Source organism: Marmota monax, unplaced genomic scaffold (genome assembly GCF_021218885.2).
Source record: "Marmota monax isolate L192 unplaced genomic scaffold, Marmota_monax_Labrador192_F-V1.1 WCK01_AAM20220418_F8-fsc00090, whole genome shotgun sequence".
NCBI lineage: Eukaryota > Metazoa > Chordata > Mammalia > Rodentia > Sciuridae > Marmota > Marmota monax.
The window spans coordinates 789,697-811,103 of record NW_026695219.1 but is presented as its reverse complement, the minus strand read 5'-3'; the positions used below and the strand labels follow the sequence as shown (position 1 = coordinate 811,103).

The 21,407-nt window shown below is 39.9% G+C and overlaps 1 protein-coding gene across 9 annotated transcripts in view; it reads right to left on the bottom strand.

Annotated features, from left to right (window-relative positions):
- Nucleotides 1-21,407, bottom strand: part of Bend7 (BEN domain containing 7) — a 103,915-nt gene that overhangs the window by 21,406 nt on the left and 61,102 nt on the right. For 5 of the 9 annotated variants that reach the window (XM_046432450.2, XM_046432442.2, XM_046432445.2 and 2 more), the window contains 2 exons: nucleotides 8,669-8,788; nucleotides 1,774-1,827 (listed from right to left, as the gene is read on the bottom strand). In XM_046432450.2, coding sequence (XP_046288406.1) covers nucleotides 1,774-1,827; nucleotides 8,669-8,788 — 174 coding nt within the window. Of the gene's footprint in view, nucleotides 1-1,773; nucleotides 1,828-8,668; nucleotides 8,789-21,407 lie in introns of those variants that run through there. The other 4 variants (XM_046432443.2, XM_046432447.2, XM_046432446.2 and 1 more) reach the window with 2 other exon arrangements.

Genomic DNA, 21,407 nt, shown 5'->3' with positions numbered 1-21,407 from the left:
GGCTGATAGGAGTTGTCCTGATTCAGGGAATGACAGATTGGGAAGGAACAAGAGAGATCATGTATTTCAATTCTCTTAATTCACAAATGTGGAAACACAGCCAAATGAGAAATACATTTTATATAATGACTATATATGGGAAGAACTTGATACACACAGATCCTTTTACACTATGTAGTTCATTTCATTTATTTGTCCATTGATCTGTTGCTTAGTTACTCGATGCAGAGGAAGCAATGTATCATTTACACAGTTGGGCTTCCCTGCTGTTCTGAAGCTCACTGTCATATGCCCATCCTACACCTATGGACTCTGCTTTAGTGGCCATCCACTAAAGGTGGTGCTATCAATGACCTCTAGGAACTCTAAGAGTTCCTACGTACACTAGACATTCTGTTAGTATTTGCTGAATTTAATTAAAAGCAGAACACCTTAAATCTAGAGGACAGAAAAATTGAGTCAATCTTTTTCAGTCTTATGTTTTTTGGAGGGTATCTAGATTTTGTGGACAGAATCTTCAGGTACTCTTTTGAGAGCAGTTAATAAAGAATCCTGAGACTAAGTGCAGGAATAAATTGCTTAACATGTAGCTCACTGATCAGACAGATGTCGGTGTCCCTCCTTATAGGTATGAAGTGACACAGAGGCAGGTGGCCAGAATCAGAGGCTTACTTGAGAGTCAAATAATGTGAAGTCAGAATCATGTCTATGGCTTAATGCAACTGTGTGCAGCAAATGCTTCAGTGCAATGTTACATTTGGCTGATCAGGTTCAAGTATTAGGAGTGTGCCACTCAATGCTGGATGGACTGGCTTATTCAATCATGCAATTAAAATCCAGTAGAAACTGGGTGCCCATTAAATAAAGAGCAATGATGGATTACCTCTCAAAGGCCTTTTTTGGAAGAGGTGGGAGAAGCCTGAGTAGACATGGATTTGGTCATACAAAATTGGTGCTCCCTATTCTAAAGTGAAATCTTATTTCATGTTGTGATGAGACAGAAGTCTTGACTACAGTGACTCCATTTTGTTTAGTAACTCCATTTTGGGAAACAGCCATGTCAACTAGAAAGGTCATGACTGGCCAAGTTATTTTTTCTTTTGTTGTGGAAACCCTTAAGAACACAGAACTACCTAACTGGGCTCTGTCTGTGTAACTGGGGTAACTGGGCTCTGTTTGTGTAACTGGGTTAACTGGGCTTATTCTGATTGGCTAAGCATTCCGATGCCTGACTGCAATCTCCTGCTTCTGTGACTTGCTTGCTTGCATTGGCTAAACCCCCAAACATGCCTTTTGTGTTTTTTTGGCTTAAATATGAAGTCAAACTGAAGGGGATGCGCCACTCTGACCATCTTGCTTTTAGACAGTGTCTGCCGCTGGCCAGCAATAAAAGGCTACATTGGAATGGCAATGTGTGGTCTGAGAGTTATTTGAGGGTCTCGGCATTGGTATAACAATGTGAAAATATGTTTTAATGTCCACAAATTTGGAGAGGCAAAATGTTGTAATACTGTTATTGAGATTTGCATTTCAGAGATTTTCCTGACTATGAAACAGTGTGAGAAAAACGTAGCTATTCATGCTTTTTATATTCAATATAAAAAACATCTCTGAACCCAGGGCTTTGAGAAACTCTGAATGCCAGGGCCTGGGTCTGTTACGGAAAGCAGCTTGCCCAAGCATCTACATCTCTAATGTTAATACCATTTTCAATGCAAATATTTCCTTGCACTGAATTTTCCAGCAGGTGATGAAAATGTAAATGTGTTTTACCTGTTGGTGGTAGAGAAATGCCGTCCAGTCTTTCATCACCGTCAGCTACCTCTGCTGGTTACAAACATAAAACACAAATCTCATTAGTTTCAGGGAGCACATTCATTTTACTGAATACAGTAATACAATTAAAATAACTCTAGTATACATAACAGTTTTCATCCTTTCCTTTTTCAGCTTCAGTTGGTTCACACTACAAATTTTAGCATCATTATTTAAATGAAAATTTTTTGATGATGATAATGTCGTAAAATCAACTTTCCCATATTTAAATTTTTAAGAATCTTATGAACCTTATTGTATCAGCCATTTTTGTTTATTTACATGGGTTTCAACAGCCAACCAGCATCTGAGGTAGACTGTTTAAACATGTCAATGAAGGCAAAAGGCTCAGTGAATTTCTGTTATAAAACCAAACTTGCCATCCCCAGAGCCACTCCTGCTGGGCAGCCTTAGGAAATGCAAAAAGTGAAACTTTCTTTGGCGATACTGGAAAATTTATGTCTTCAAGCTGCCAGTCCAACTTTGGCATCCATTCATTCATGAAGAAATACACATTTCTGCAAACGATTTAAAATGCAAACTTGATTTAGCTCTGATATACGTTTCAATCTCCTTAGGAATTTTGCAAAGGTATCTCTTTTAGTCATGAAAAACCTTCCACTAAATGCAAAGAGAAGGGGCCCATAAGTCTCCTGATAACTGAAGGGGACTCCCAGAGCAGAGGACTACATTTTATTAGGGCCCCTGGATCATCTAAGTGGTACCCTTTATATCCCACAACTAATGATCCTCACTGGAAGTTCCCTGCTTATAGTGCAGGTGAACCATGAGGCCAGTCAAAGGAAGGTTGCCATTTGCATCATGATTAATGCTGAGTTTGAGGAAGCAAAACTAATACTGAGTTCTTCTTTTTATTGTTGTTGCTTTAAACACAATCAGGGCTTAGATACAGATAGAAATATTCCACATTTTCCACCTCTAGTTCATCCTCTAACATCTTGTCCTCAGATGGGTATATCTGGCATTAGCAAAAGACCTGCTAGCCTGCTAGATTCATGGCAAACAGAAAACCCCAAGAAGAGAAAGAATAGTCAAGACCAGTAGGGGCTGGAGTTGAGTAGAAATTGCTAACATGATGTTATAGATGAATATTTAATAACAAAAACAGACAAGTTAATCAAGAGGCTAAATGATTAAAATCTGTAAATAGGTTCATAGAAAAAAAATAAGACATACTAAAAAGCCTTCAGGTATTTAAGTTTAGTTCTTTGTGTTTTTATTATTTTATATATTTAAAACAATGAATATATGCCATTTGTATATTTAAAAGAGATCATTTTATTCTTTTGTGTGTGTGTGTGTGTGTGTGTGTGTGTGTGGTGCTGGAGATTGAACCCAGGGCCTTGTGCACATAAGGCAAGCACTCTACCAACTAAGCCATATCCCCAGCCCTGTCATTTTCTTCTAATTGGTTTGAGTGAATTTGAATATGTAGATTACCTACATGGTAGAACTCTTGTTATCAAGAATTTTAAAAAATATATATAGATATATTTATATTTAAAAAATATATCTAAAAATAACAATAAATAATGATGACTAACTACCATCATTTGTTAAATACTTTCCATTTACTGAGCTCTTACATGCAATGTAAGAGCTCCTATGATGTAGGTCTCCTATGAACTCCTATGAACTCCTACGATGTAGCTCTGTTGTTATGCTCATTTTAACACATGAGGAAACAGGGAGGTGAAGAAATTACTCAGGGTAACACAGCTAGTAAGTGACAATGAACTAAATCTGTGCTCTTAATCTCTTTGCCATTAATAGTCCAAACACAAACACATGCATCATTATGAGCTAATTTTTAAAAAAATCTTCAAATTTTAGTTCATTTTGTACTTTAGTAACTTGCAGTTTAGGTTCATAATTGCTTTTCATTCAGTTACAACAAAAATCACTTTGGAGTATACATTCTCTTCCCTTTATAATTCAGCTATCCTTACTTCCCATAAACAGGCCTATGCAATTATTTTCTTTTGTCAGAACAGAACATAAACAACCTAGGTTTATGTAAATTATTATATATAAATTAGTATAAGCTAGCTGCATGAACAGGGACACCAAGTGTCATGGATGAAGGACATCACTATGTTACCTAAACTTAATTATAACATCTGTCTGTATCAACAAGTTCACACTCTTTCTTCCCTGGTGACAATCAAGTTGTAAAATTTGGAAAAGATTGAGCAAGTCCAATAAAAATTTAATAGCAATGACAGCTTTACTCTTGGATCTAACACAAATAATAAATTGTGATTTCAGCTCTGAGGAAGTAATCTAATGAAAATGATAAAAATCAACACCAGGAAAGGAATCATTCCAGTTATAGAAAAAAATGATTACATGTGATGAGAGCCCCAAATGAATTTCTGTTTGGATTTGCATAACAACCTTTCAAATCCATGTGGGGCAGGGCAGACTTCCCTAAGCGGATAGTTGATTAGCTTGCCCAGTCAGAGTCTGCACCTAATTCCAGGAATTGAGCCAAATATGATAAATAAGGTTGAAATTGGGGAATATCTATGAGACCACTGTTTGTATTATCGTTTAGATGGAAAATAATCAAGACAGCGCACACGAGAGCAAGTAACATTATTGATCCAGGTCCCTTGTCCCCTGCAGGAAATCCAAGTGGCTCTAGTTTTGATTGCTGGGGTCCCACTTTTGTGCTGCTTGAGAAGGATATGTAGCAGCACTTCACAGATTGGGAGACAGACTCTGTTTGGCAGACCAGGGCTGATGTGCTATTATTTAGGTCTGGTTTGGTCTGTATGTCAGGGGTGGTTTTGTCTTACGGCCACCTTCCACTTCTCAGTCACTAATAGAACAGGTTTCTAAACATGTCATTGATATCTAGGTAGATTATCTAAACCCGGCACTCAAAAACTAAAGTGTCCTAAGTCAAATATCCTGATGCCTACAGAACAGGAGTGGGTGATCTTCTAAGCTTCCGAGAGAAGGAAGGGAAGGGTGGGGAGCAGGCTACAGTTTGGGTCCCACTCTGTGGGTGTGTGTGCTGGGGGGAAAGCGAGCACTGGAAATGTGAATTATTAATAGAAATGCTGTGATAATCAAGAAATGTGTTCACTGACCAGTCTGTGGGAGGTAGGAAGGGCGATGTGGAGCCCTACTGTGCAGCCCTACTGCGTGCAGTCATGTTTGCTGGTGGGAAGAGACCAGAACTTATCACTGGTCTCAGCATCTGACGAGAAGGGGGGAAAAGAAAAAAGGTCTGATTATGTTGGACACTGTTGGACACATACAACTTGGCAAAGGCACCAGAATGACATTGAAACCTAATTTCCTACTGTCATCCTGTGGTACAGCAAAGCCCTTCTCAGTCCCTGGGAATAGCCTTCCACAATATCTCCCTACTTTTTGTTACTTCTACTTTTAAAGGTTTCTTCTAAAAATTTCAAGCCCTTTAGGGCCTTTAGTTCACTCTCTTCCGTGAGAGGCGCGCATGTTTTGGAACACAAAGCCTCTCCTTCCTTTCTTGGGTGGTCTCTGTAGCACGTCAATTAGTAATCTCAACAGTCCTGTTATACACAGCTCCTTCCCCTCAAGCTCCCAGAGAGCTTCAAGTATCTCTGATTGCTGCATCTGCCCTGAGCAGCCCTTGTGAAGCAGAAAGGGGACAGCCACTCATACAGGGATCTTCTGTCTGCTCAGGCTAGCTCAAAGTTGGTGGCACAGTTGGGACTAGGGTCTGGGAGAAGCAAAGGTGGCTGGGTGGCTGGTTCTTGGTTGGTACACTGGCCCCTTGCCTTTTCTCTGGGCTTACTGATCTTGAACTTAGGTCTCTATATTAGGACACATTTAGATTTCTCTTAAACTAGAATATTATATTGTATATAATACAACATATGTATTTTGTATTTGGGGGGGGGGTCAACAATTTCCACCTTGCAAATCAATAGGAAATGGAAGTTCTTACTCAGTCAAGACATCCAAAGTAGAATCCAGGCACACAGGCCAACTTAGTAGTTACTGGTGTGGTCAACACTCAGACTTAATACTTGGACCATAAAATTAAGATGAGACACCCAACATGACATCATCAGTGCTAAGCTGGTGTTACCCACTGGGTAAACCTTCTGGGCAACTTATGTGTCTTCAACTCTAAAAGTGTTCTTTTTTTAAATATATATATTTTTTTACTTTTTAGTTTTCGGTGGACACAACATCTTTATTTTTATGTGGTGCTGAGGATCAAACCCAGCGCCCTGTGCATGCCAGGTGAGCGCATTACCGCTTGAGCCACATCCCCAGCCCTAAAAGTGTTCTTTTATTTATTAATTTTTTCCCTTTTCCCTCCCAACTCAACCCTTCCAGGGATATGAAACCTAGCAGGACTAACGTAATAAGAAGGTATTTTTGTGAAGGAACTCAGGGAGGATGCAGGGGACCTTTAAGAGTTAATGTAGCAGGAGATTTGGGGAAGGAAAGAATAAGAGAGGAAACTGGGAAAGAAGAATAAAGAGGAAGGAGAAGGACTCAGGGATGACCACAAAGTGTCACCAGGAGTTGAAGAATCTTGTTCCTGAGGATGGGGCTCAGGGACACTGCCACCCCATGAGTTCTGGAGGGAATGGGATAAACATTTGAACCCCAAGAAGGGACTCTTGAAATGTTCTACAGGCTTCCAGTGATTTCAACTCAGGCAAACAATAAGTCTTCTGAAGTTACTGACATTTTCATTGATTCATTCAACTAATATTTCTTGAGAGTCAGCCTGTCTCACATACCATGTGTCACCTGGGACACAAACATGATTCAGTTGCTGGTCCCTGCTCTGGTGGAGCCTGAGTGACAAGGTCACGGCTGACTGGGAAGGGTTCACTAGAAAGGGATCTGTGAGAGACTGCTATGGTTTGAGTGTGTCCCCCAGAGTTCATGAGTTAGAGACTTAATCCCCAATGCCATAGTGCTGGGGGTGGGGTGTGATTAGGCCCCACCCTCACCACTGGATAAATGCTATTGTTTTCAGAGTGGGTTCATTACTGCAGAAGTAAGCTCCTTATAAAAGTCTGAGTTTGGTCCTCATTTTTTCCCCTTCTCTCTCACCCTTTCTTCACTCTTTGGCCATGAGAGGATGCAGGAAGAAGGCCCTTGCCAGCTGTGGTCCCTCACTCTTTGGAGTTCCAGCCTCCAGGACTGTGTGCCAATACATTTCTGTTCATTATAAATCGATTACTCAGCCTGTAGTATTTTGTTGCAGGAGCACAAATGGACTAAGACAGAGAAGAATCTCATGTGTTTGCTAGAGATCATTTTCATATTCAAAGTCCACCTCCCAAACTGACTCATACTCTAGCCACAGGGGTTCCAAAAGTCAGATGCCATGGTGTTTGATCTGGATTTTTTTTTCATCTTATTTAATTGACAAAATTTGTAAATATTTATGATGTACCTGTTTTTCTGAAACACATTCACAATATGTATACATTGTGGAGTGGTTAATGAGTTAATTAATAGGATCGCTTTGCATACTTTGTGGTAAAAACATTTAAAGTCTACTCCCTTAATTTTCAAGTGTGTTATTAACAATTAACACTGTTAGTTGCCATACGGCATAACAGATCCCCTGATCTTATTGCTCCTGTCATTTTGTATACTTAGACTAGCATCCCTTAGTCTCCCCCAGCCTCCTGGTGACCACCATTCTAATCTTGACTTCAGTGAGTACTACTTTCTTAGATTCCACAGTGGGATCACGAGTATCTGTTTTCTGTGCCTGGTTTACTTAGTGCAATACCCTCCAGGCCTGCCCATGCTGATGCAAATGAAACTCCTCTTTAAGGTTGAGTAAGCAGTATTCCATTGTATATATATACCACATTTCTAAAAAATGCATTGATCTACTACTGGTGGACACTTACATCAATTCCATGACTATGGGGGAAAATGTATCAATGAACACAGGAGTGCAGAGAGCTCTCAACATACTTTCATTGATACCTGGAAGTGGGTTTGCTGGATAATATGATAGTACTGTTTCTATCTTTTTGAGGACCCTCCACACTGTTTTTCAAAATAGATGTACGAATGTATGAAGATTTTTTTTTTTTTTAATTGAAATCTGTGGCCTCCTAGAGACAACTTTTTTTTTTGGTGCTGAGGATTGAAACCAGGGCCTTGTACATGCGAGGGAAGCACTCTACCAATTGAGCTATGTCCCCAGCCCAAGACAACTATTTCTGTATGATAGGAAAAAACTGACCTCAAGGGATTTCTCATTGGTATAATGGCCCACTATCACTTTGGGGAGCCTGGGATTTCAAATGACCAAATCTAAATTGTCACAATGCAACTGATGTTCACTTTTCCTGGAAGGATAAACCCCAAATTTCCAAGCCCAAGCCCAGATTTTAAATACACATACATTCCTTCTTCCTGATGTGATGGTTCTTATTGAAGGATTTTTGCTAATAAAAAAAAATCTTAAACAACTTTATAAATAATAAATCAAGCAGACCCAAACAAACAAGAATAAATAGGCAAATAGAAGAAAACCACAAAAGAGAGACCTAGTTTTATATGAGACACATTGGACCATAAATGAGATTAGCAATCTTTTTCCTTTGTACTATTCAAAACAAATGGCCTGTCATAATCTTTACTACATAATCTTAAGGTGAGTTTCCAAATCTGGAATAAGACTTTAAGGTAGCTAACCAAAGCACATTATGTAGAGCTTTTCCTTCAAAAAACAAAGTTTCCTACTAAACTAACCTAGAGAAAAATTTTGTGCTTTACAAAGGCTAAGAATAAATACAATACAATAAAGTACTTCCACAATTACCTTTTTACAACCTATTCATACCTGAGCCTCTTTTTAACCTTCTTCTGGCCAGTTTAATTTGATCCTGTAGAATCTGTACCCAGTCTCTTGGGCCAGGAAGTTTATCCACATGGTTAGCAGTACAGTACTTTTCTGTGAAGACTGAAAGAGAATATGAAATATACTGTTATATACTTTAACACATAAAATATGCAGATCTGAAATAGGAATATAGCCCAAGAAGAAAACAAAAGTCTAGTTCTTTCTTGTTTGGAGATGCTGGGAACTAAACCCAGGGACTCACCTATGCTAAGGATGTGCTCTACCACTGAGCCCCCCACCAAAAGTCTACTTCTAAAGGATGTCAGTTGTGTAGTGTGTGCTTTCCAAATCTGAATGATAAAGATGATTATCAGCTGCCTCTGGCTACCAATGGTGGATTGTACTTTAAAATGAAACTGGCTGAAAACACTGAGAAAATCACATGGAAACTGCTCTTTCTACTTCTCCATCTGTGTGTGTGTGTGTATCTCATAGGACAAAAAGGAAATACTTCCTACTGATCCACTGGCCCCACAAACACACTGAAAGACCTTACTTTTTGCTGTCGATTCAAAATAAAATGAAAAATTACACAAAAAGATGATGTTCTCACGGTGATTCTCACTAACCCAATCAATACTCAAAATAAATAATAATGCGGTATGTCTTAATGAAATTTTAAGACATAATCTAGATAGAAATTCCAATTGTACTTTGAGTTAACCTTAGTTCTGGGTAAAGACCTTCCCTATTAAGCCCAAAGAAACTAGGGAGAATCATCTGGTAGGACAAAAGGAAGGCAGGACAATGCCCTCAGGAATGCTGCGCACAGTATGTGACTGCATGTATGGGTGACATTTCTGCCTCCCACTCCAGTTACTGAGCACTTTTCAACTTGCCTTTTCAACTTGCTCTCCATAAGGTCAACATCTAGTCTATAGTCATATCATGCTGCCTTCTTGGTATTTAAAATATTGGTAAGTTTAATGTTTTAAAAGGTTTCTTTTAAAAAGAAATAACAGAGAAAAATATTGACAGATTCAACTACATAAAAATTGAAATTTCCATTGAATGAAAAATAAATATTTCAGTAGAATGACAAAAGGCAGTTGCACTAAATATGGCTGAAAATATTCATTATCTACCACCATATAAAGAGCACATTCAAATAAAAAGTCTCCATAGAAAAATGGACAAAGTTATCTGCAGCATACTCAGACATGTATAAAATATTAGGAAAAAATGTTAAATCAAAGAACATACTTCTTAGGCGATAACTTAAGGAAGAGAAAGAGCTATGAATGCAATCTCAAATGTAAGCAATCCAATTGTATGAGGGTGGCCACAGGAAGGATGGATTTCTTTTTCTTTCTTTTTTTTTTTTTGTGGGAGGCCAGTGTGGAAGGCGGGGATCCCCTCAGGAGACTATTTTTGTTGCAGAAGTGACTGCAGTTGCCAGAGCAAGTCAGGTATCTAGGGCAGAGAACTGGAGTTTTTTCGTATATCAAATGATATAGTAAATACAGAAGAAAGGGAAGGCTTGTGAGGGTGGGGGTGTTTTTGTACCACCCATGTGGAGATGGCCAGCAGATGTGGACAGAGAAGCCTACACTGCAGGAAAAGGGTTGGCCTGAACACATTGGTCTGAAAGGTACAAACAGGCAGTTGTGTCTGGGTACCCACAGGCATTGGTTCCAGGACCCTTGAGGATGCCCAAATCCTCAGTTGCTCAAGTACCTTATAAAAAATGGCGTAATGTTTGTAAATAACCTATGTACATCCTCCTGCGCACTTTGAATAGCCTGTGGATTGCTCATAATACCTAATACAAGGTAAACACTATGTAACTCATACTGTATTGTTCAGGGAATAACAAGAAAAATGTCTGTGCATGTTTTGTGCAAATGTGGTTTGTTTCTTTTTTCTTTTTCTTTTGTCCTCAGTATTAAATCTGGGGCCTTGTTCATGTTAAGCACACACTGTACCACTGAATTATACTTCCAGCCCCCAAGTTGTGTGGAATTTGGGATTTGGTTTGCTTTTGTTGTTTCTTTGTGGTGCTAGGTTTTTTCCTGAACATTTTTAATCACTGGTTGGTGAATCTGTGGATGCCGAACCCACTGACACATAGGTCTGACTATGTATGTGTTAGTTCATGAGAGAAAACCAATAATCAGCGAGAACATACAGAGTAAGAAGCCCACCACGCCAAGCACAGAGCTATGGATAACACCAGTGCTTAGAAGGAGAAGATAGGAGGGAGCTGTTATCTAAAGTTAGAAAAAGTGGAAGACAGCAGCCAATTTAGAAGTGTTTCCAGGCTGGAGTGATGGATCCTTTAACTCAGTGAACTCAGAGTGAAGCTCTATCAGGGTGCAGAGTGTGGGGATTTTTTTTTCTCCCCCGATACTGGGGATTGAACTCAGGAGCAGTCAACCACTGAGTCACACCCCCAACCCTATTTTGTATTTTACATAGAGACAGGGTCTCACTGAGTTGCTTGGTGTCTTGCCATTGGTGGGGATGGCTTTGAATTCGTGATCTTCCTGCCTCAGCCTCCCCAGCCACGAGGATTACAGGCGTGTGCCGCCACATCCGGTGAGTGTGGGAATGTTTGGAGCTGTCTCTGAGGATAACTGGAAAAGTGGTAGAGTAAGGACAAGCAGAAAGGCTGCCAAGCCACAGATGGGGTGACAAGTCTACCCAGGTGGGCACTGTCTCCCTCAGCACTTTGCAGCTCCCATCTAGGACAATGGATGATAGGACTGGCCTGGGGCAGGAGTTTGCCAGGTAGTTTTGGCAGAATAGGGTTCAATTCCCAATACCAAAGAATCCAAATTTAAAAAATCAAATAAAACAGCAGAGGCAAGCAGCTGTGGAAGAGGATGCTAAGGTGTGCTCAATAGTGCGGGCTGAAAGGCAGAAGAGGCCAAAGGCACCAGAGACAAGGGCCAGACACCATGTGGCCACGGGGTCAGATGGATCTTTGTGTGGATGATGGAATTACGGAGGTGACAGCAGGTCCTGGGAGCAAGAGAAAGACATGCAGCTATGACTGGAGCCTTAGAGGAAGATTCTACCCCAGCTCACTTGAGTAGAGGGGGAGTTATGGTTAGGATGCAGAACTAAGGAGCAGGAAGACATCAACCAGGATGCCCAGTGTCAGTTATGTGGGACTTGGGAGAGCAAGTAGCTTCCACCTGGGAGAGAACAGAGGAAAACGATACCCTGGGTGGTAGGTATGTACTTTTAAATTTACACCAGGTTGTAAATGACATCAGGGTCTTCATTTCTTTTTCTCCTTCAAAGAACCTAGTGCCTTGCACTGAAGAAACTCAAGATGCATGTGATGAATAGCAAACATATTTCTCAGTTTTGTTTCTAATAAAAGCAAAAACAGTAGCTCACAAATTTAGACTAAGTGGGGGAAAATTACTAGGAAGTTTTAATTAATAGAATATTTTGAAAGAAAGAAGGTTTTTTTTATTACACTCACATGCCCCAATGTTTACTAATTAGAGAATCGTCAAATGATGTCATTGAAGTTCTGTTTTAATAAATGGAAAAATCTATGTTACTTAGTACCCCATTTGCTTATATGAAAATGTATACTACAAAAATTATTAAATATACTGTCTTTGCAGGGAAACATCTTCCCACTTGTAGTATTATTTATACAATTAATTTCCATAGCAACCTCTCTTTTCTTAAATAGTGAAATGCATGTGTCCAAATTTTCACATATTAGAAACTAGTGGTTCCAAAATAACAAAGTAGATTTAGGCTGTGCCAATATCAAAACGACTCCTGGGCATGTCAATAACCAAGTTCAGGGCTCTGTCTGAAGTGTGAGGAGTAAAGATTTGTTCCCAGGATGTAGGCTCTCTATTTACCTCTCTTATTGTTTCTTTAGCTGAGAAAAAACTTTTTAGTTTGAGTAAGTCCCATTTGTTGATTCTAGTTATTAACTTTTGTGCTATGGGTGTCCTATTGAGGAATTTGGAGCCCGACCCCACAGTATGTAGATCGTAGCCAACTTTTTCTTCTATCAGACGGCATGTCTCTGATTTGATATCAAGCTCCTTGATCCATTTTGAATTAACTTTTGTGCATGGCGAGAGAAAGGGATTCAGTTTCATTTTGTTGTATATGGATTTCCAGTTTTCCCAGCACCATTTGTTGAAGATGCTATCCTTCCTCCATTGCATGCTTTTAGCCCCTTTATCAAATATAAGATAGTTGTAGTTTTGTGGATTGGTTTCTGTGTCCTCTATTCTGTACCATTGGTCCACCCGCCTGTTTTGGTACCAGTACCATGCTGTTTTTGTTACTATTGCTCTGTAGTATAGTTTGAAGTCTGGTATCGCTATACCGCCTGATTCACACTTCCTGCTTAGCATTGTTTTTGCTATTCTAGGTCTTTTATTTTTCCATATGAATTTCATGATTGCTTTCTCTATTTCTACAAGAAATGCCTTTGGGATTTTGATTGGCATTGCATTAAACCTATAGAGAACTTTTGGTAATATCGCCATTTTGATGATGTAGAGCCCTAATATCCAGAGTATACAAAGAACTCCAAAAATTAGACAATAAGATAACTAACAACCCAATCAACAAATGGGCCAAGGACCTGAACAGACACTTCTCAGAGGAGGACATACAATCAATCAACAAGTACATGAAAAAATGCTCACCATCTCTAGCAGTCAGAGAAATGCAAATCAAAACCACCCTAAGATACCATCTCACTCCAGTAAGATTGGCAGCCATCATGAAGTCAAACAACAACAAGTGCTGGCGAGGATGTGGGGAAAAGGGTACACTTGTACATTGCTGGTGGGACTGCAAATTGGTGCAGCCAATTTGGAAAGCAGTATGGAGATTTCTTGGAAAGCTGGGAATGGAGCCACAATTTGACCCAGCTATTCCCCTTCTTGGTCTATTCCCTAAAGACCTAAAAAGAGCATGCTACAGGGACACTGCTACATCGATGTTCATAGCAGCTCAATTCACAATAGCAAGACTTTGGAACCAACCCAGATGCCCTTCAATAGATGAATGGATTAAAAAAATGTGGCATTTATACACAATGGAGTATTACTCTGCATTAAAAAATGACAAAATCATAGAATTTGCAGGGAAATGGATGGCACTAGAGCAGATTATGCTAAGTGAAGCTAGCCAATCCCTAAAAAGCAAATGCCAAATGTCTCCTTTGATATAAGGAGAGTAACTAAGAACAGAGTAGGGACGAAGAGCATGAGAAGAAGATTAACATTAAACAGAGATGAGAGGTGGGAGGGAAAGGGAGAGAAAAGGGAAATTGCATGGAAATGGAAGGAGACCCTCAGGGTTATACAAAAGAACATACAAGAGGGAATGAGGGGAAAGGGAAAAATAATACAAGGGGGAGAAATGAAGGTCAATAGGGGGGGTAGAGAGAGAAGAAGGGTGGGGAGGGGAGGGGAGGGGGGATAGTAGAGGATAGGAAAGGCAGCAGAACACAACAGACACTAGTATGGCAATATGTAAATCAATGGATGTGTAATTGATGTGATTCTGCAATCTGTATATGGGCTAAAAATGGGAGTTCATAACTCACTTGAAGCAAAGTGTGAAAGATGATATATCAAGAACTATGTAATGTTTTGAACAACCAACAATAAAAAAAAAATAAAATATTAAAAAAAAAAAAAAAAAAAAAAAAAAAAAACCAAGTTCAGGATTGCCAAAGGGAAGGCTGTGGAATGTTTTGTCCAACTCCAGGAGGGGCTTCAGGTCAGACCTTTCCAAAACAACCTTGAGCTCAAGTACTCTGTCACTCACTTTTAAGGCAACACTTTCTGCTTATTTTTTTTTCTCCTTTCAGTTAAAACCAATCTGTTTCAAAAGAAAGAAGCCAGGAAAATTGCTGTCTCCTGGGTTTGTGACTGAGACCTTTGAAGGCAGAGTGCCAGGCTTCTCAAAAAATAACTATGCAAATAAATATTTCCATCAGGCACGTTATTGATAGTCTAGTTCATGGATTAATCCAAACTTAAAAGAGACTTTTAACTAGAATTTACCTACCGAAGAGAAAATCCTATTCTTTTCACTACAATGGCAGATGAGGCCTAGAACAGGCCAAAAGATAGTTGTTGCATTGATGTGAAAATAGTCAATATGCCATGTGAATAGAGGTAAGGAGTATGCAGAATATATTTTTGCTATCTGAATCTATAGCTAAAGGTCAAGCTATTATCCTGGTAACAGTTCCATTAGGAGTAATGATGTGAAAAGAGGTATTGCATTAATGCACTGGGTTTCCTACTATGTTAATAGTGGGTCATTAAGAATCATAGTAGGATAATTTGCATTCATCCTTAGAATGCAATAGGTTCTAAAAAGAAATTTCCCCCCTTATCTATTTTAATATATTAAACAGAAGTGAGGGACTAATTTTAAACAAGTTCAAATAATCCGAACAAGTGGAATGAGGCCAACAATTAAACTAAATAAGAGTATAAGCATCCACTCTGCTTAATAATTTGAGGTCCCAAGGCACAGAGAGTATGTTAAGTCACTAGGGAGATGACAAATGCTTGAGTTGATCCGTACTTGAGTAATGACTTTCCCGGACGCTTGCATTCATTTGAACCATGCCCTTTAATTGTTTATAAATAATGAATAAGCTTGTGGCGGCTGAGCAGATCCTTCCCAGGAATGTGGCTTTTAATATAATCATTAATGAATGTGGTGCTGGGTAACGTGTCTGACATGCTTGAATGTGCCACCCGCAAACAGAGTGGACAGGCCATGTCCCCCAACTGCTCTCTGTCGGAAGGACTTCATTTGGAGTCTTTCTGCCTTATCTGTGCTGGGAAAAAAGGCAGGGTAGGATATGGACTTTTAAAGGACATCCTGGTGTCATACAGACTCTTGAAGGAGCAGAAGTAGGCTTGCAGATCTTTAATTTCACTGTGAAACCCTCTGGGAACTCTGGCCAGCAGGGACAGGTCACCCCTGGGTGTGACGGCTCAAGTGTAACTTGTGATCAGACAGACAAGTGGGACTAAAGTCTTATAACAAGCAAAACTGAAAGCCACTGAAAGCCACATCCTCATCAGATCTGCCAAACTCTGAGGGCCCTGTGAGGGGCAGCAGCCTCATACTAGGGTCCCAAGTGACAAGCAGAGCAACTCAACTGGGGACACCTGTGACTGGGGAAGTGCTAAAAGCACAGGGACTGTTGGGAAGCTTCTTCATCCTTACATCAGAGTATTACATGACCAACGTGCATCCCTCTCACATTCTCCTCTCTCCTTCTATTCTTTTTTTTGGGTACTGAGGATTTAACTCATGAGCACTTTACCACCAAGCTACACCCTCAGCTCTTTTTATTATTTATTTTGACACAGGGTCTCACTAAGTTGCTTAGGGCCTTGCTAAGTTGTAGAGTCTAACCTCAAACCTGTGAACCTCTTGCCTCAGCCTCCCAAGTCACTAGAATTATAGGCATGTGCCACTAGGCCCACTCCTTCTACTCTCCTAAAGATATTACTTGAGGCTTCCCATTTGCTTAGCAGTTCATATCTCATTTAATCTTCATAACTACCATTGGGTAGGTATTGTGATCCTAAACTACAGATGACAAGATCAAAGTATGGGCAGGCTAAATGACTGTTCCGAGATTGCACAAATAGTAGGGATTATTTTCCACATAAGTTAGTTTTTGATTTAAAGGTGTAGATGGGTACTCAAGTATTGTAAAAGAAAAATGGTTGAGTTCAAAATAAAAGCACAGCAATCGTTAAACAAATACTGGTATTATTTTCAACCACACAAAATGGAAGTGTGAGTGACAACTGGGGAGAGAGAACTGAGTGAGTCTGGAAGATCTCCCCTTCACTGCTGCTCCTACCCCAGACCAAGGAGGCCATCTGAGCACAAATGGGTAAGCTCTGAATGGAAACTGGGCAGTAGGGGGATGGATGGGTGGGAATTTGGAGACTTGATGACTGGCTGTCGATGCCAAACACTGCATGAAAGCATGAGCCAGATCCTCTCCCACCTCCTCCTGGAAACAGCAGGCAATGAAAGAATGAGAGCTTAGCAACTGCAGGCAAAGCTGAAATGTCACGATGTGAGTAGTCAGGTTGTCTCAGTGAAAACCAAACTGTGACGGAGCAGAGTGTAGAGGCAGAGAAAGCAGATGTGCCAGGAGAAGCAGAGACCCAGAGAGGCAGAGAACACAGCTCACAAGATGGATACTGAGAATAGCAATGCAGGCAAGCCCATCAGTGACCTCGGTGTTTCCCATGTAAACATGGGGCTTCTTTTTTTAAATATATATTTGTTTTAGTTGTAGAGGGACACAATCTCTTTAGTTTTTATTATTTGTTTTTATGTGGTGCTGAGGATGGAACCCAGGGCCTCATGAGTGCAAGCTCTACCACTGAGCCTCAATCCCAGCCCAACATGTGGCTTCCTGAAGTAGCTTTTTTCCTCAAGGAACTCAGGTGGTACCCTGCTTCTTGAAACAGAAGAGCCCCTTTTTTCCCCAAAAAACTAAAAAGTCAAATGGTTTTAATGTGCCTGATATAGGATGACCACCTGTGCTTTTTCTAGGCAAGAGTCAGCAATGTGACACTCTTACTTAGAAGCAAATATAATTACTGAGGCTCAGAAAGAAACCAGGGCCTTTAGTTGTGACCAAGTCTTCATATCTTGATAATTTTCTATGGTGACAAATACAGGGCAACTATTTCAAGTGTACTCAGAGCCAGTTACAAGGCTTTAGCATGATAATAGAATAGTTTAATTCAAGGAAGGACGAGAGGATGCAAGAAAAGAAAAAGGGACAAAGGAAAGAAATACCCTAAGATTATTTTCACATATGTCTAGTATTATCCAGAAGAGCCTCCTTTTTTTTTCTTTTTAAATGGAGTGGGGTTTTTTTTTTGTTTGTTTTTAAATCTTTTTTTTTTTTTTTTTTTTTTAGTTGTAGCTAGATACGATACCTTTATTTTATTTATTTATTTTTATGTGGTGCTGTGGGTTGAACCTAGTGCCTCACATACAATAGGCAAGCGTTCTACCACTGAGCTACACCACAGCCCTGGAAAAGTCTTCTTGAAGAGAGCATTTTATACAGCTTGGAGCCTGATTCTGAGTACACCCCTGACGACATACCACCACCTTCTCCAAGGCTGAGGTGTGTGGGCACCAAGTCTTCTGACTTCCTGTTTCTGACCTCTCTGCACCCATAAATCTTAGAAGCACATCAGGAGACACATGGTCACAAAGGATCTTTTGAGCTCTGACTGCTTCAGCATATGATTTCTCTCATCCATTTTGTTGATTCATATTAAGATCAATTAGAGTGGATGTTGTTTTCTGATCCTGTACACAAACAGGAGTGCTTCATATCAGGAACCTGAACAATACTGTGCCTTATTATAAAAACAACGTGTATTCATTCAGGAAATATTTATCCAGTACCCATATGTGCTAGGTTATGCTAGGTTCTAGTAAGCAAATGGCCCCTTGACCTCAAAGAGCTTGCAATAAAGAGGAGGATAAAGGGAAATAAGGGATCAAGAACAGACAAGGGCACAACTGCTACTACAGAAATCAGTCAGGGCCACAGAGAAGGGAATCCCACCCATGCCTATGCTGGAGGGTTGGAGCTGAGGAAAGCTTTTGGATAAAGTGATGGCTACACTGGACCTTAAGAAATGGGGTAGAGGTCAAAGATGGTAGAGAATGTTCCAGACACAGGGAAGGGCATGTGCAGACCAAAATCACACCTTGCAACTGTCCTGAGGTGGAGGCTGCAGTCTCGATGGCCACAAAGCTTGGATTTGACACAGATTTAGAAGTAGAAAATGAGGGCCTGGACCTATGTGTGGAGGAGTTGAGGCTCAAGCCTCTGCTTGAAGCTGTGAAAAGAGGAATGATCTACCACTAGCAAGGAGGCAGTGAGCAAGTTATCAAGTCTTTGGGGGGAGAAAAAGTTGCCTGAGAAAATCCTAAATGCTTGGCTTACACCTTGTAGAGGTTTGGAATTTGAAGCTATATCATCTGCATAAAAGTATGAATGAGCATAAGCATTGCTGTTGATAGTCTAGGGCCCAGACAAAAAGAAAAGCAGAATAACTCTTAAGAGTGCCTCTGAAGCCAGGCCTCAGCAGATTCTCATGGACGAACTCCTATTTAAATACAGTGAAACACATGAGGGAACAATTCACCATGAGTGAGGCCCAAGAAATGTAGGATTAGAGCCCCACAGACCTGAGAAAATAGAATGCTGAATAAGTGTGCTTGAAATGGAAGGACTTCGTTCATCAAGGAAGGCCAGTTACAAAGAGAACCAAATAGAACTTGTAGAAATTAAAACATAGTAGTTGAAATTTAAAAACTCATAGTAGAGACTAATCAATAATGGAAAAATAGGAAAAGGTAGGAAATTTGGAGAAGAAAAAATAACAAATAATGACAAATTAATATCACTGAGTAGAACAGGGAGACAGATCTGAGGAATTCTCCAGATTGGTAATACAGAGATGAAGAGATGAAGAATATTATAGACAAATTAAGAGATATGAAGGATGGAACAAAATGATCCAATAAACACTCACAGATGTTTCAGAGGAAGCCAAATGAAAGAATTAAGGAAAGGCCAAGTAAGTTAGAGACAACAGATGAAGAATTTCCAGAACTGATGAATAATAAACCCTTGGTCCCAAGCAGCAAAACCATCTGACATATTAGTAATAAAAATAAATACATATGTGGGCCTGGAATAAAGAAACCAGAGAATGCCAAAGGGTGAAGGGATTTTGAAAACAACTAGAGTGGAGATTGTCTGAAAAAGAACAGGCTAAGAGCAGATTCACAGCAATTCAATCTAGACGACACTGTGATGTCTTCCAGCTGCTCTGAAAGAATCCTCCTTCATCTAGAATAGAATACCCAGCTAAACTCCACACCCTTAGACAGTGATTGTCAGATAAAGAGATTTTAGAACACCAACTGAAAGAAAAGATTCCACAGACCCTCATCCAAAGAATTATCAAGTGTTGTACTTCAGGAAGAAGAAAACTGAATACAGAGAGAAAGAACTGGAGCCAAGAGAAGAGGAAGGAAGAGACAGAGGAGGACATGACCTGAAGATATTCAGAAGTATCATAATACCCATGTTATGACCACTGTGTGGCATCGGCTCAGAGGTTGATAAAAGTGTTCACAATGGAAGATGGGAGCTCAGTATCTGTCAGAGATAAAATCATAAATCAATAAAACAATTCAAAATTTTAAAAAAATTAAAAAGGGGCGATACTGAAATAATTGACTATCCAAAGAACAAGAAAGAAATCTCTTTGTCACATTTTAGGAAAGAGTAGATTCCAGGTGGATTAAAGATCCAAATATACAAAAGAAAGCCTTAAAGCTTTGTTGGTAAAAATTAGAATATCATCAAAGTGGGGAGAATTTTTAAAAATGTGCACAAAAAAGCACAAAGCATAAACAAAAAGAAATCTGACTGTCCAACCTCAACTTTACAATGATAAAAGACAGCATAGCAATGTTGATACACACTGGAAAATAAGAGCGTGGCATCTGCAACATGTATACCTGACAAAGACCTCAGATAAGACAGTAAGAAAGCAATGACCTAATGGAAAAACAGAAAAATAGAAATTCACAGAAGAAAAATAACTAATTAATGACAAAATGAAATGATCCTCAAACTCATTAGCTATCAGGGATTCTACTTCCGAGGTACCAACTGAACCCAATCGAAAAACTAAAGTCTGACAACACTAGATATTGGCAAGAATGAGGAAAAGTGGGATTTCTTCTATGTTGCTAATGGGTTTATAAATAATATCAGTCACTTTAGAGAGCCACTTGGCAATGCCCAATGAAACTGAAGATGCTGTACCCTGTCACTTGGCCATTCCACTGCCTGGTGGGTTTCCTAGAGAAAAATGAGACATGAAATCCAAGAGACACCAAGAGGACCTCTGCCATGGGTAACCGAGAGAAGAACCAATTCCACTGTCTCCAGAAGATTATAGCCAGGGAGGGCTTCACCATGTAGTGGTTATATGAATAATGAATAATCCAGAGTTATAAAGTAGTTATCTAGACAGATCTCTAAAAAAAGGGGGACATGTGAAACAAAACCCAGTGGCAAAAATACAGATGAAGCTGTGTGTGTAGATTTGTAAGTACATGAAATAATGGTAAATGTGATTTATGGATAAGTAAGTGGTAAAATAAAAAACACAAACGGGAAAGATGCACTCCAACTTCAAGTTACTCTGAGGAAGTAGGAAAGAGAAAGAGAATGAAATAGAACATTTTTATTCTTAAAATTTAAAGAAAGAGGGGTATGCAGGTAGTGGGCACAGTGCACCAGGTTCAAGCCACCCATGTTGAGCTGCATGAAAGGCAACAGCAGCTGAAGGCACAGAAAGCCTGGAGGCTGACAGAAATCTTCTGAGTTCTCTCTATCCCAGTGCTCAGAATGAAAGCATGGCACTGTGGGCAGGCAGGTGTGCAGTCAGCAGAAGCCTGGCCTTTCCTTCCCACAGCCTTCTACAGCACCCCTATGGACCTTGACTTCTATAACTCCCCTGTCCTCCACAGGCCAGTCCATCCCAGCCAAGATACAGTGGCTATACAGGCAGTAACACAACAGGTCTCTAGGAAAAGAACCTCTTTTAAAAAAACAACAACAACAACAACA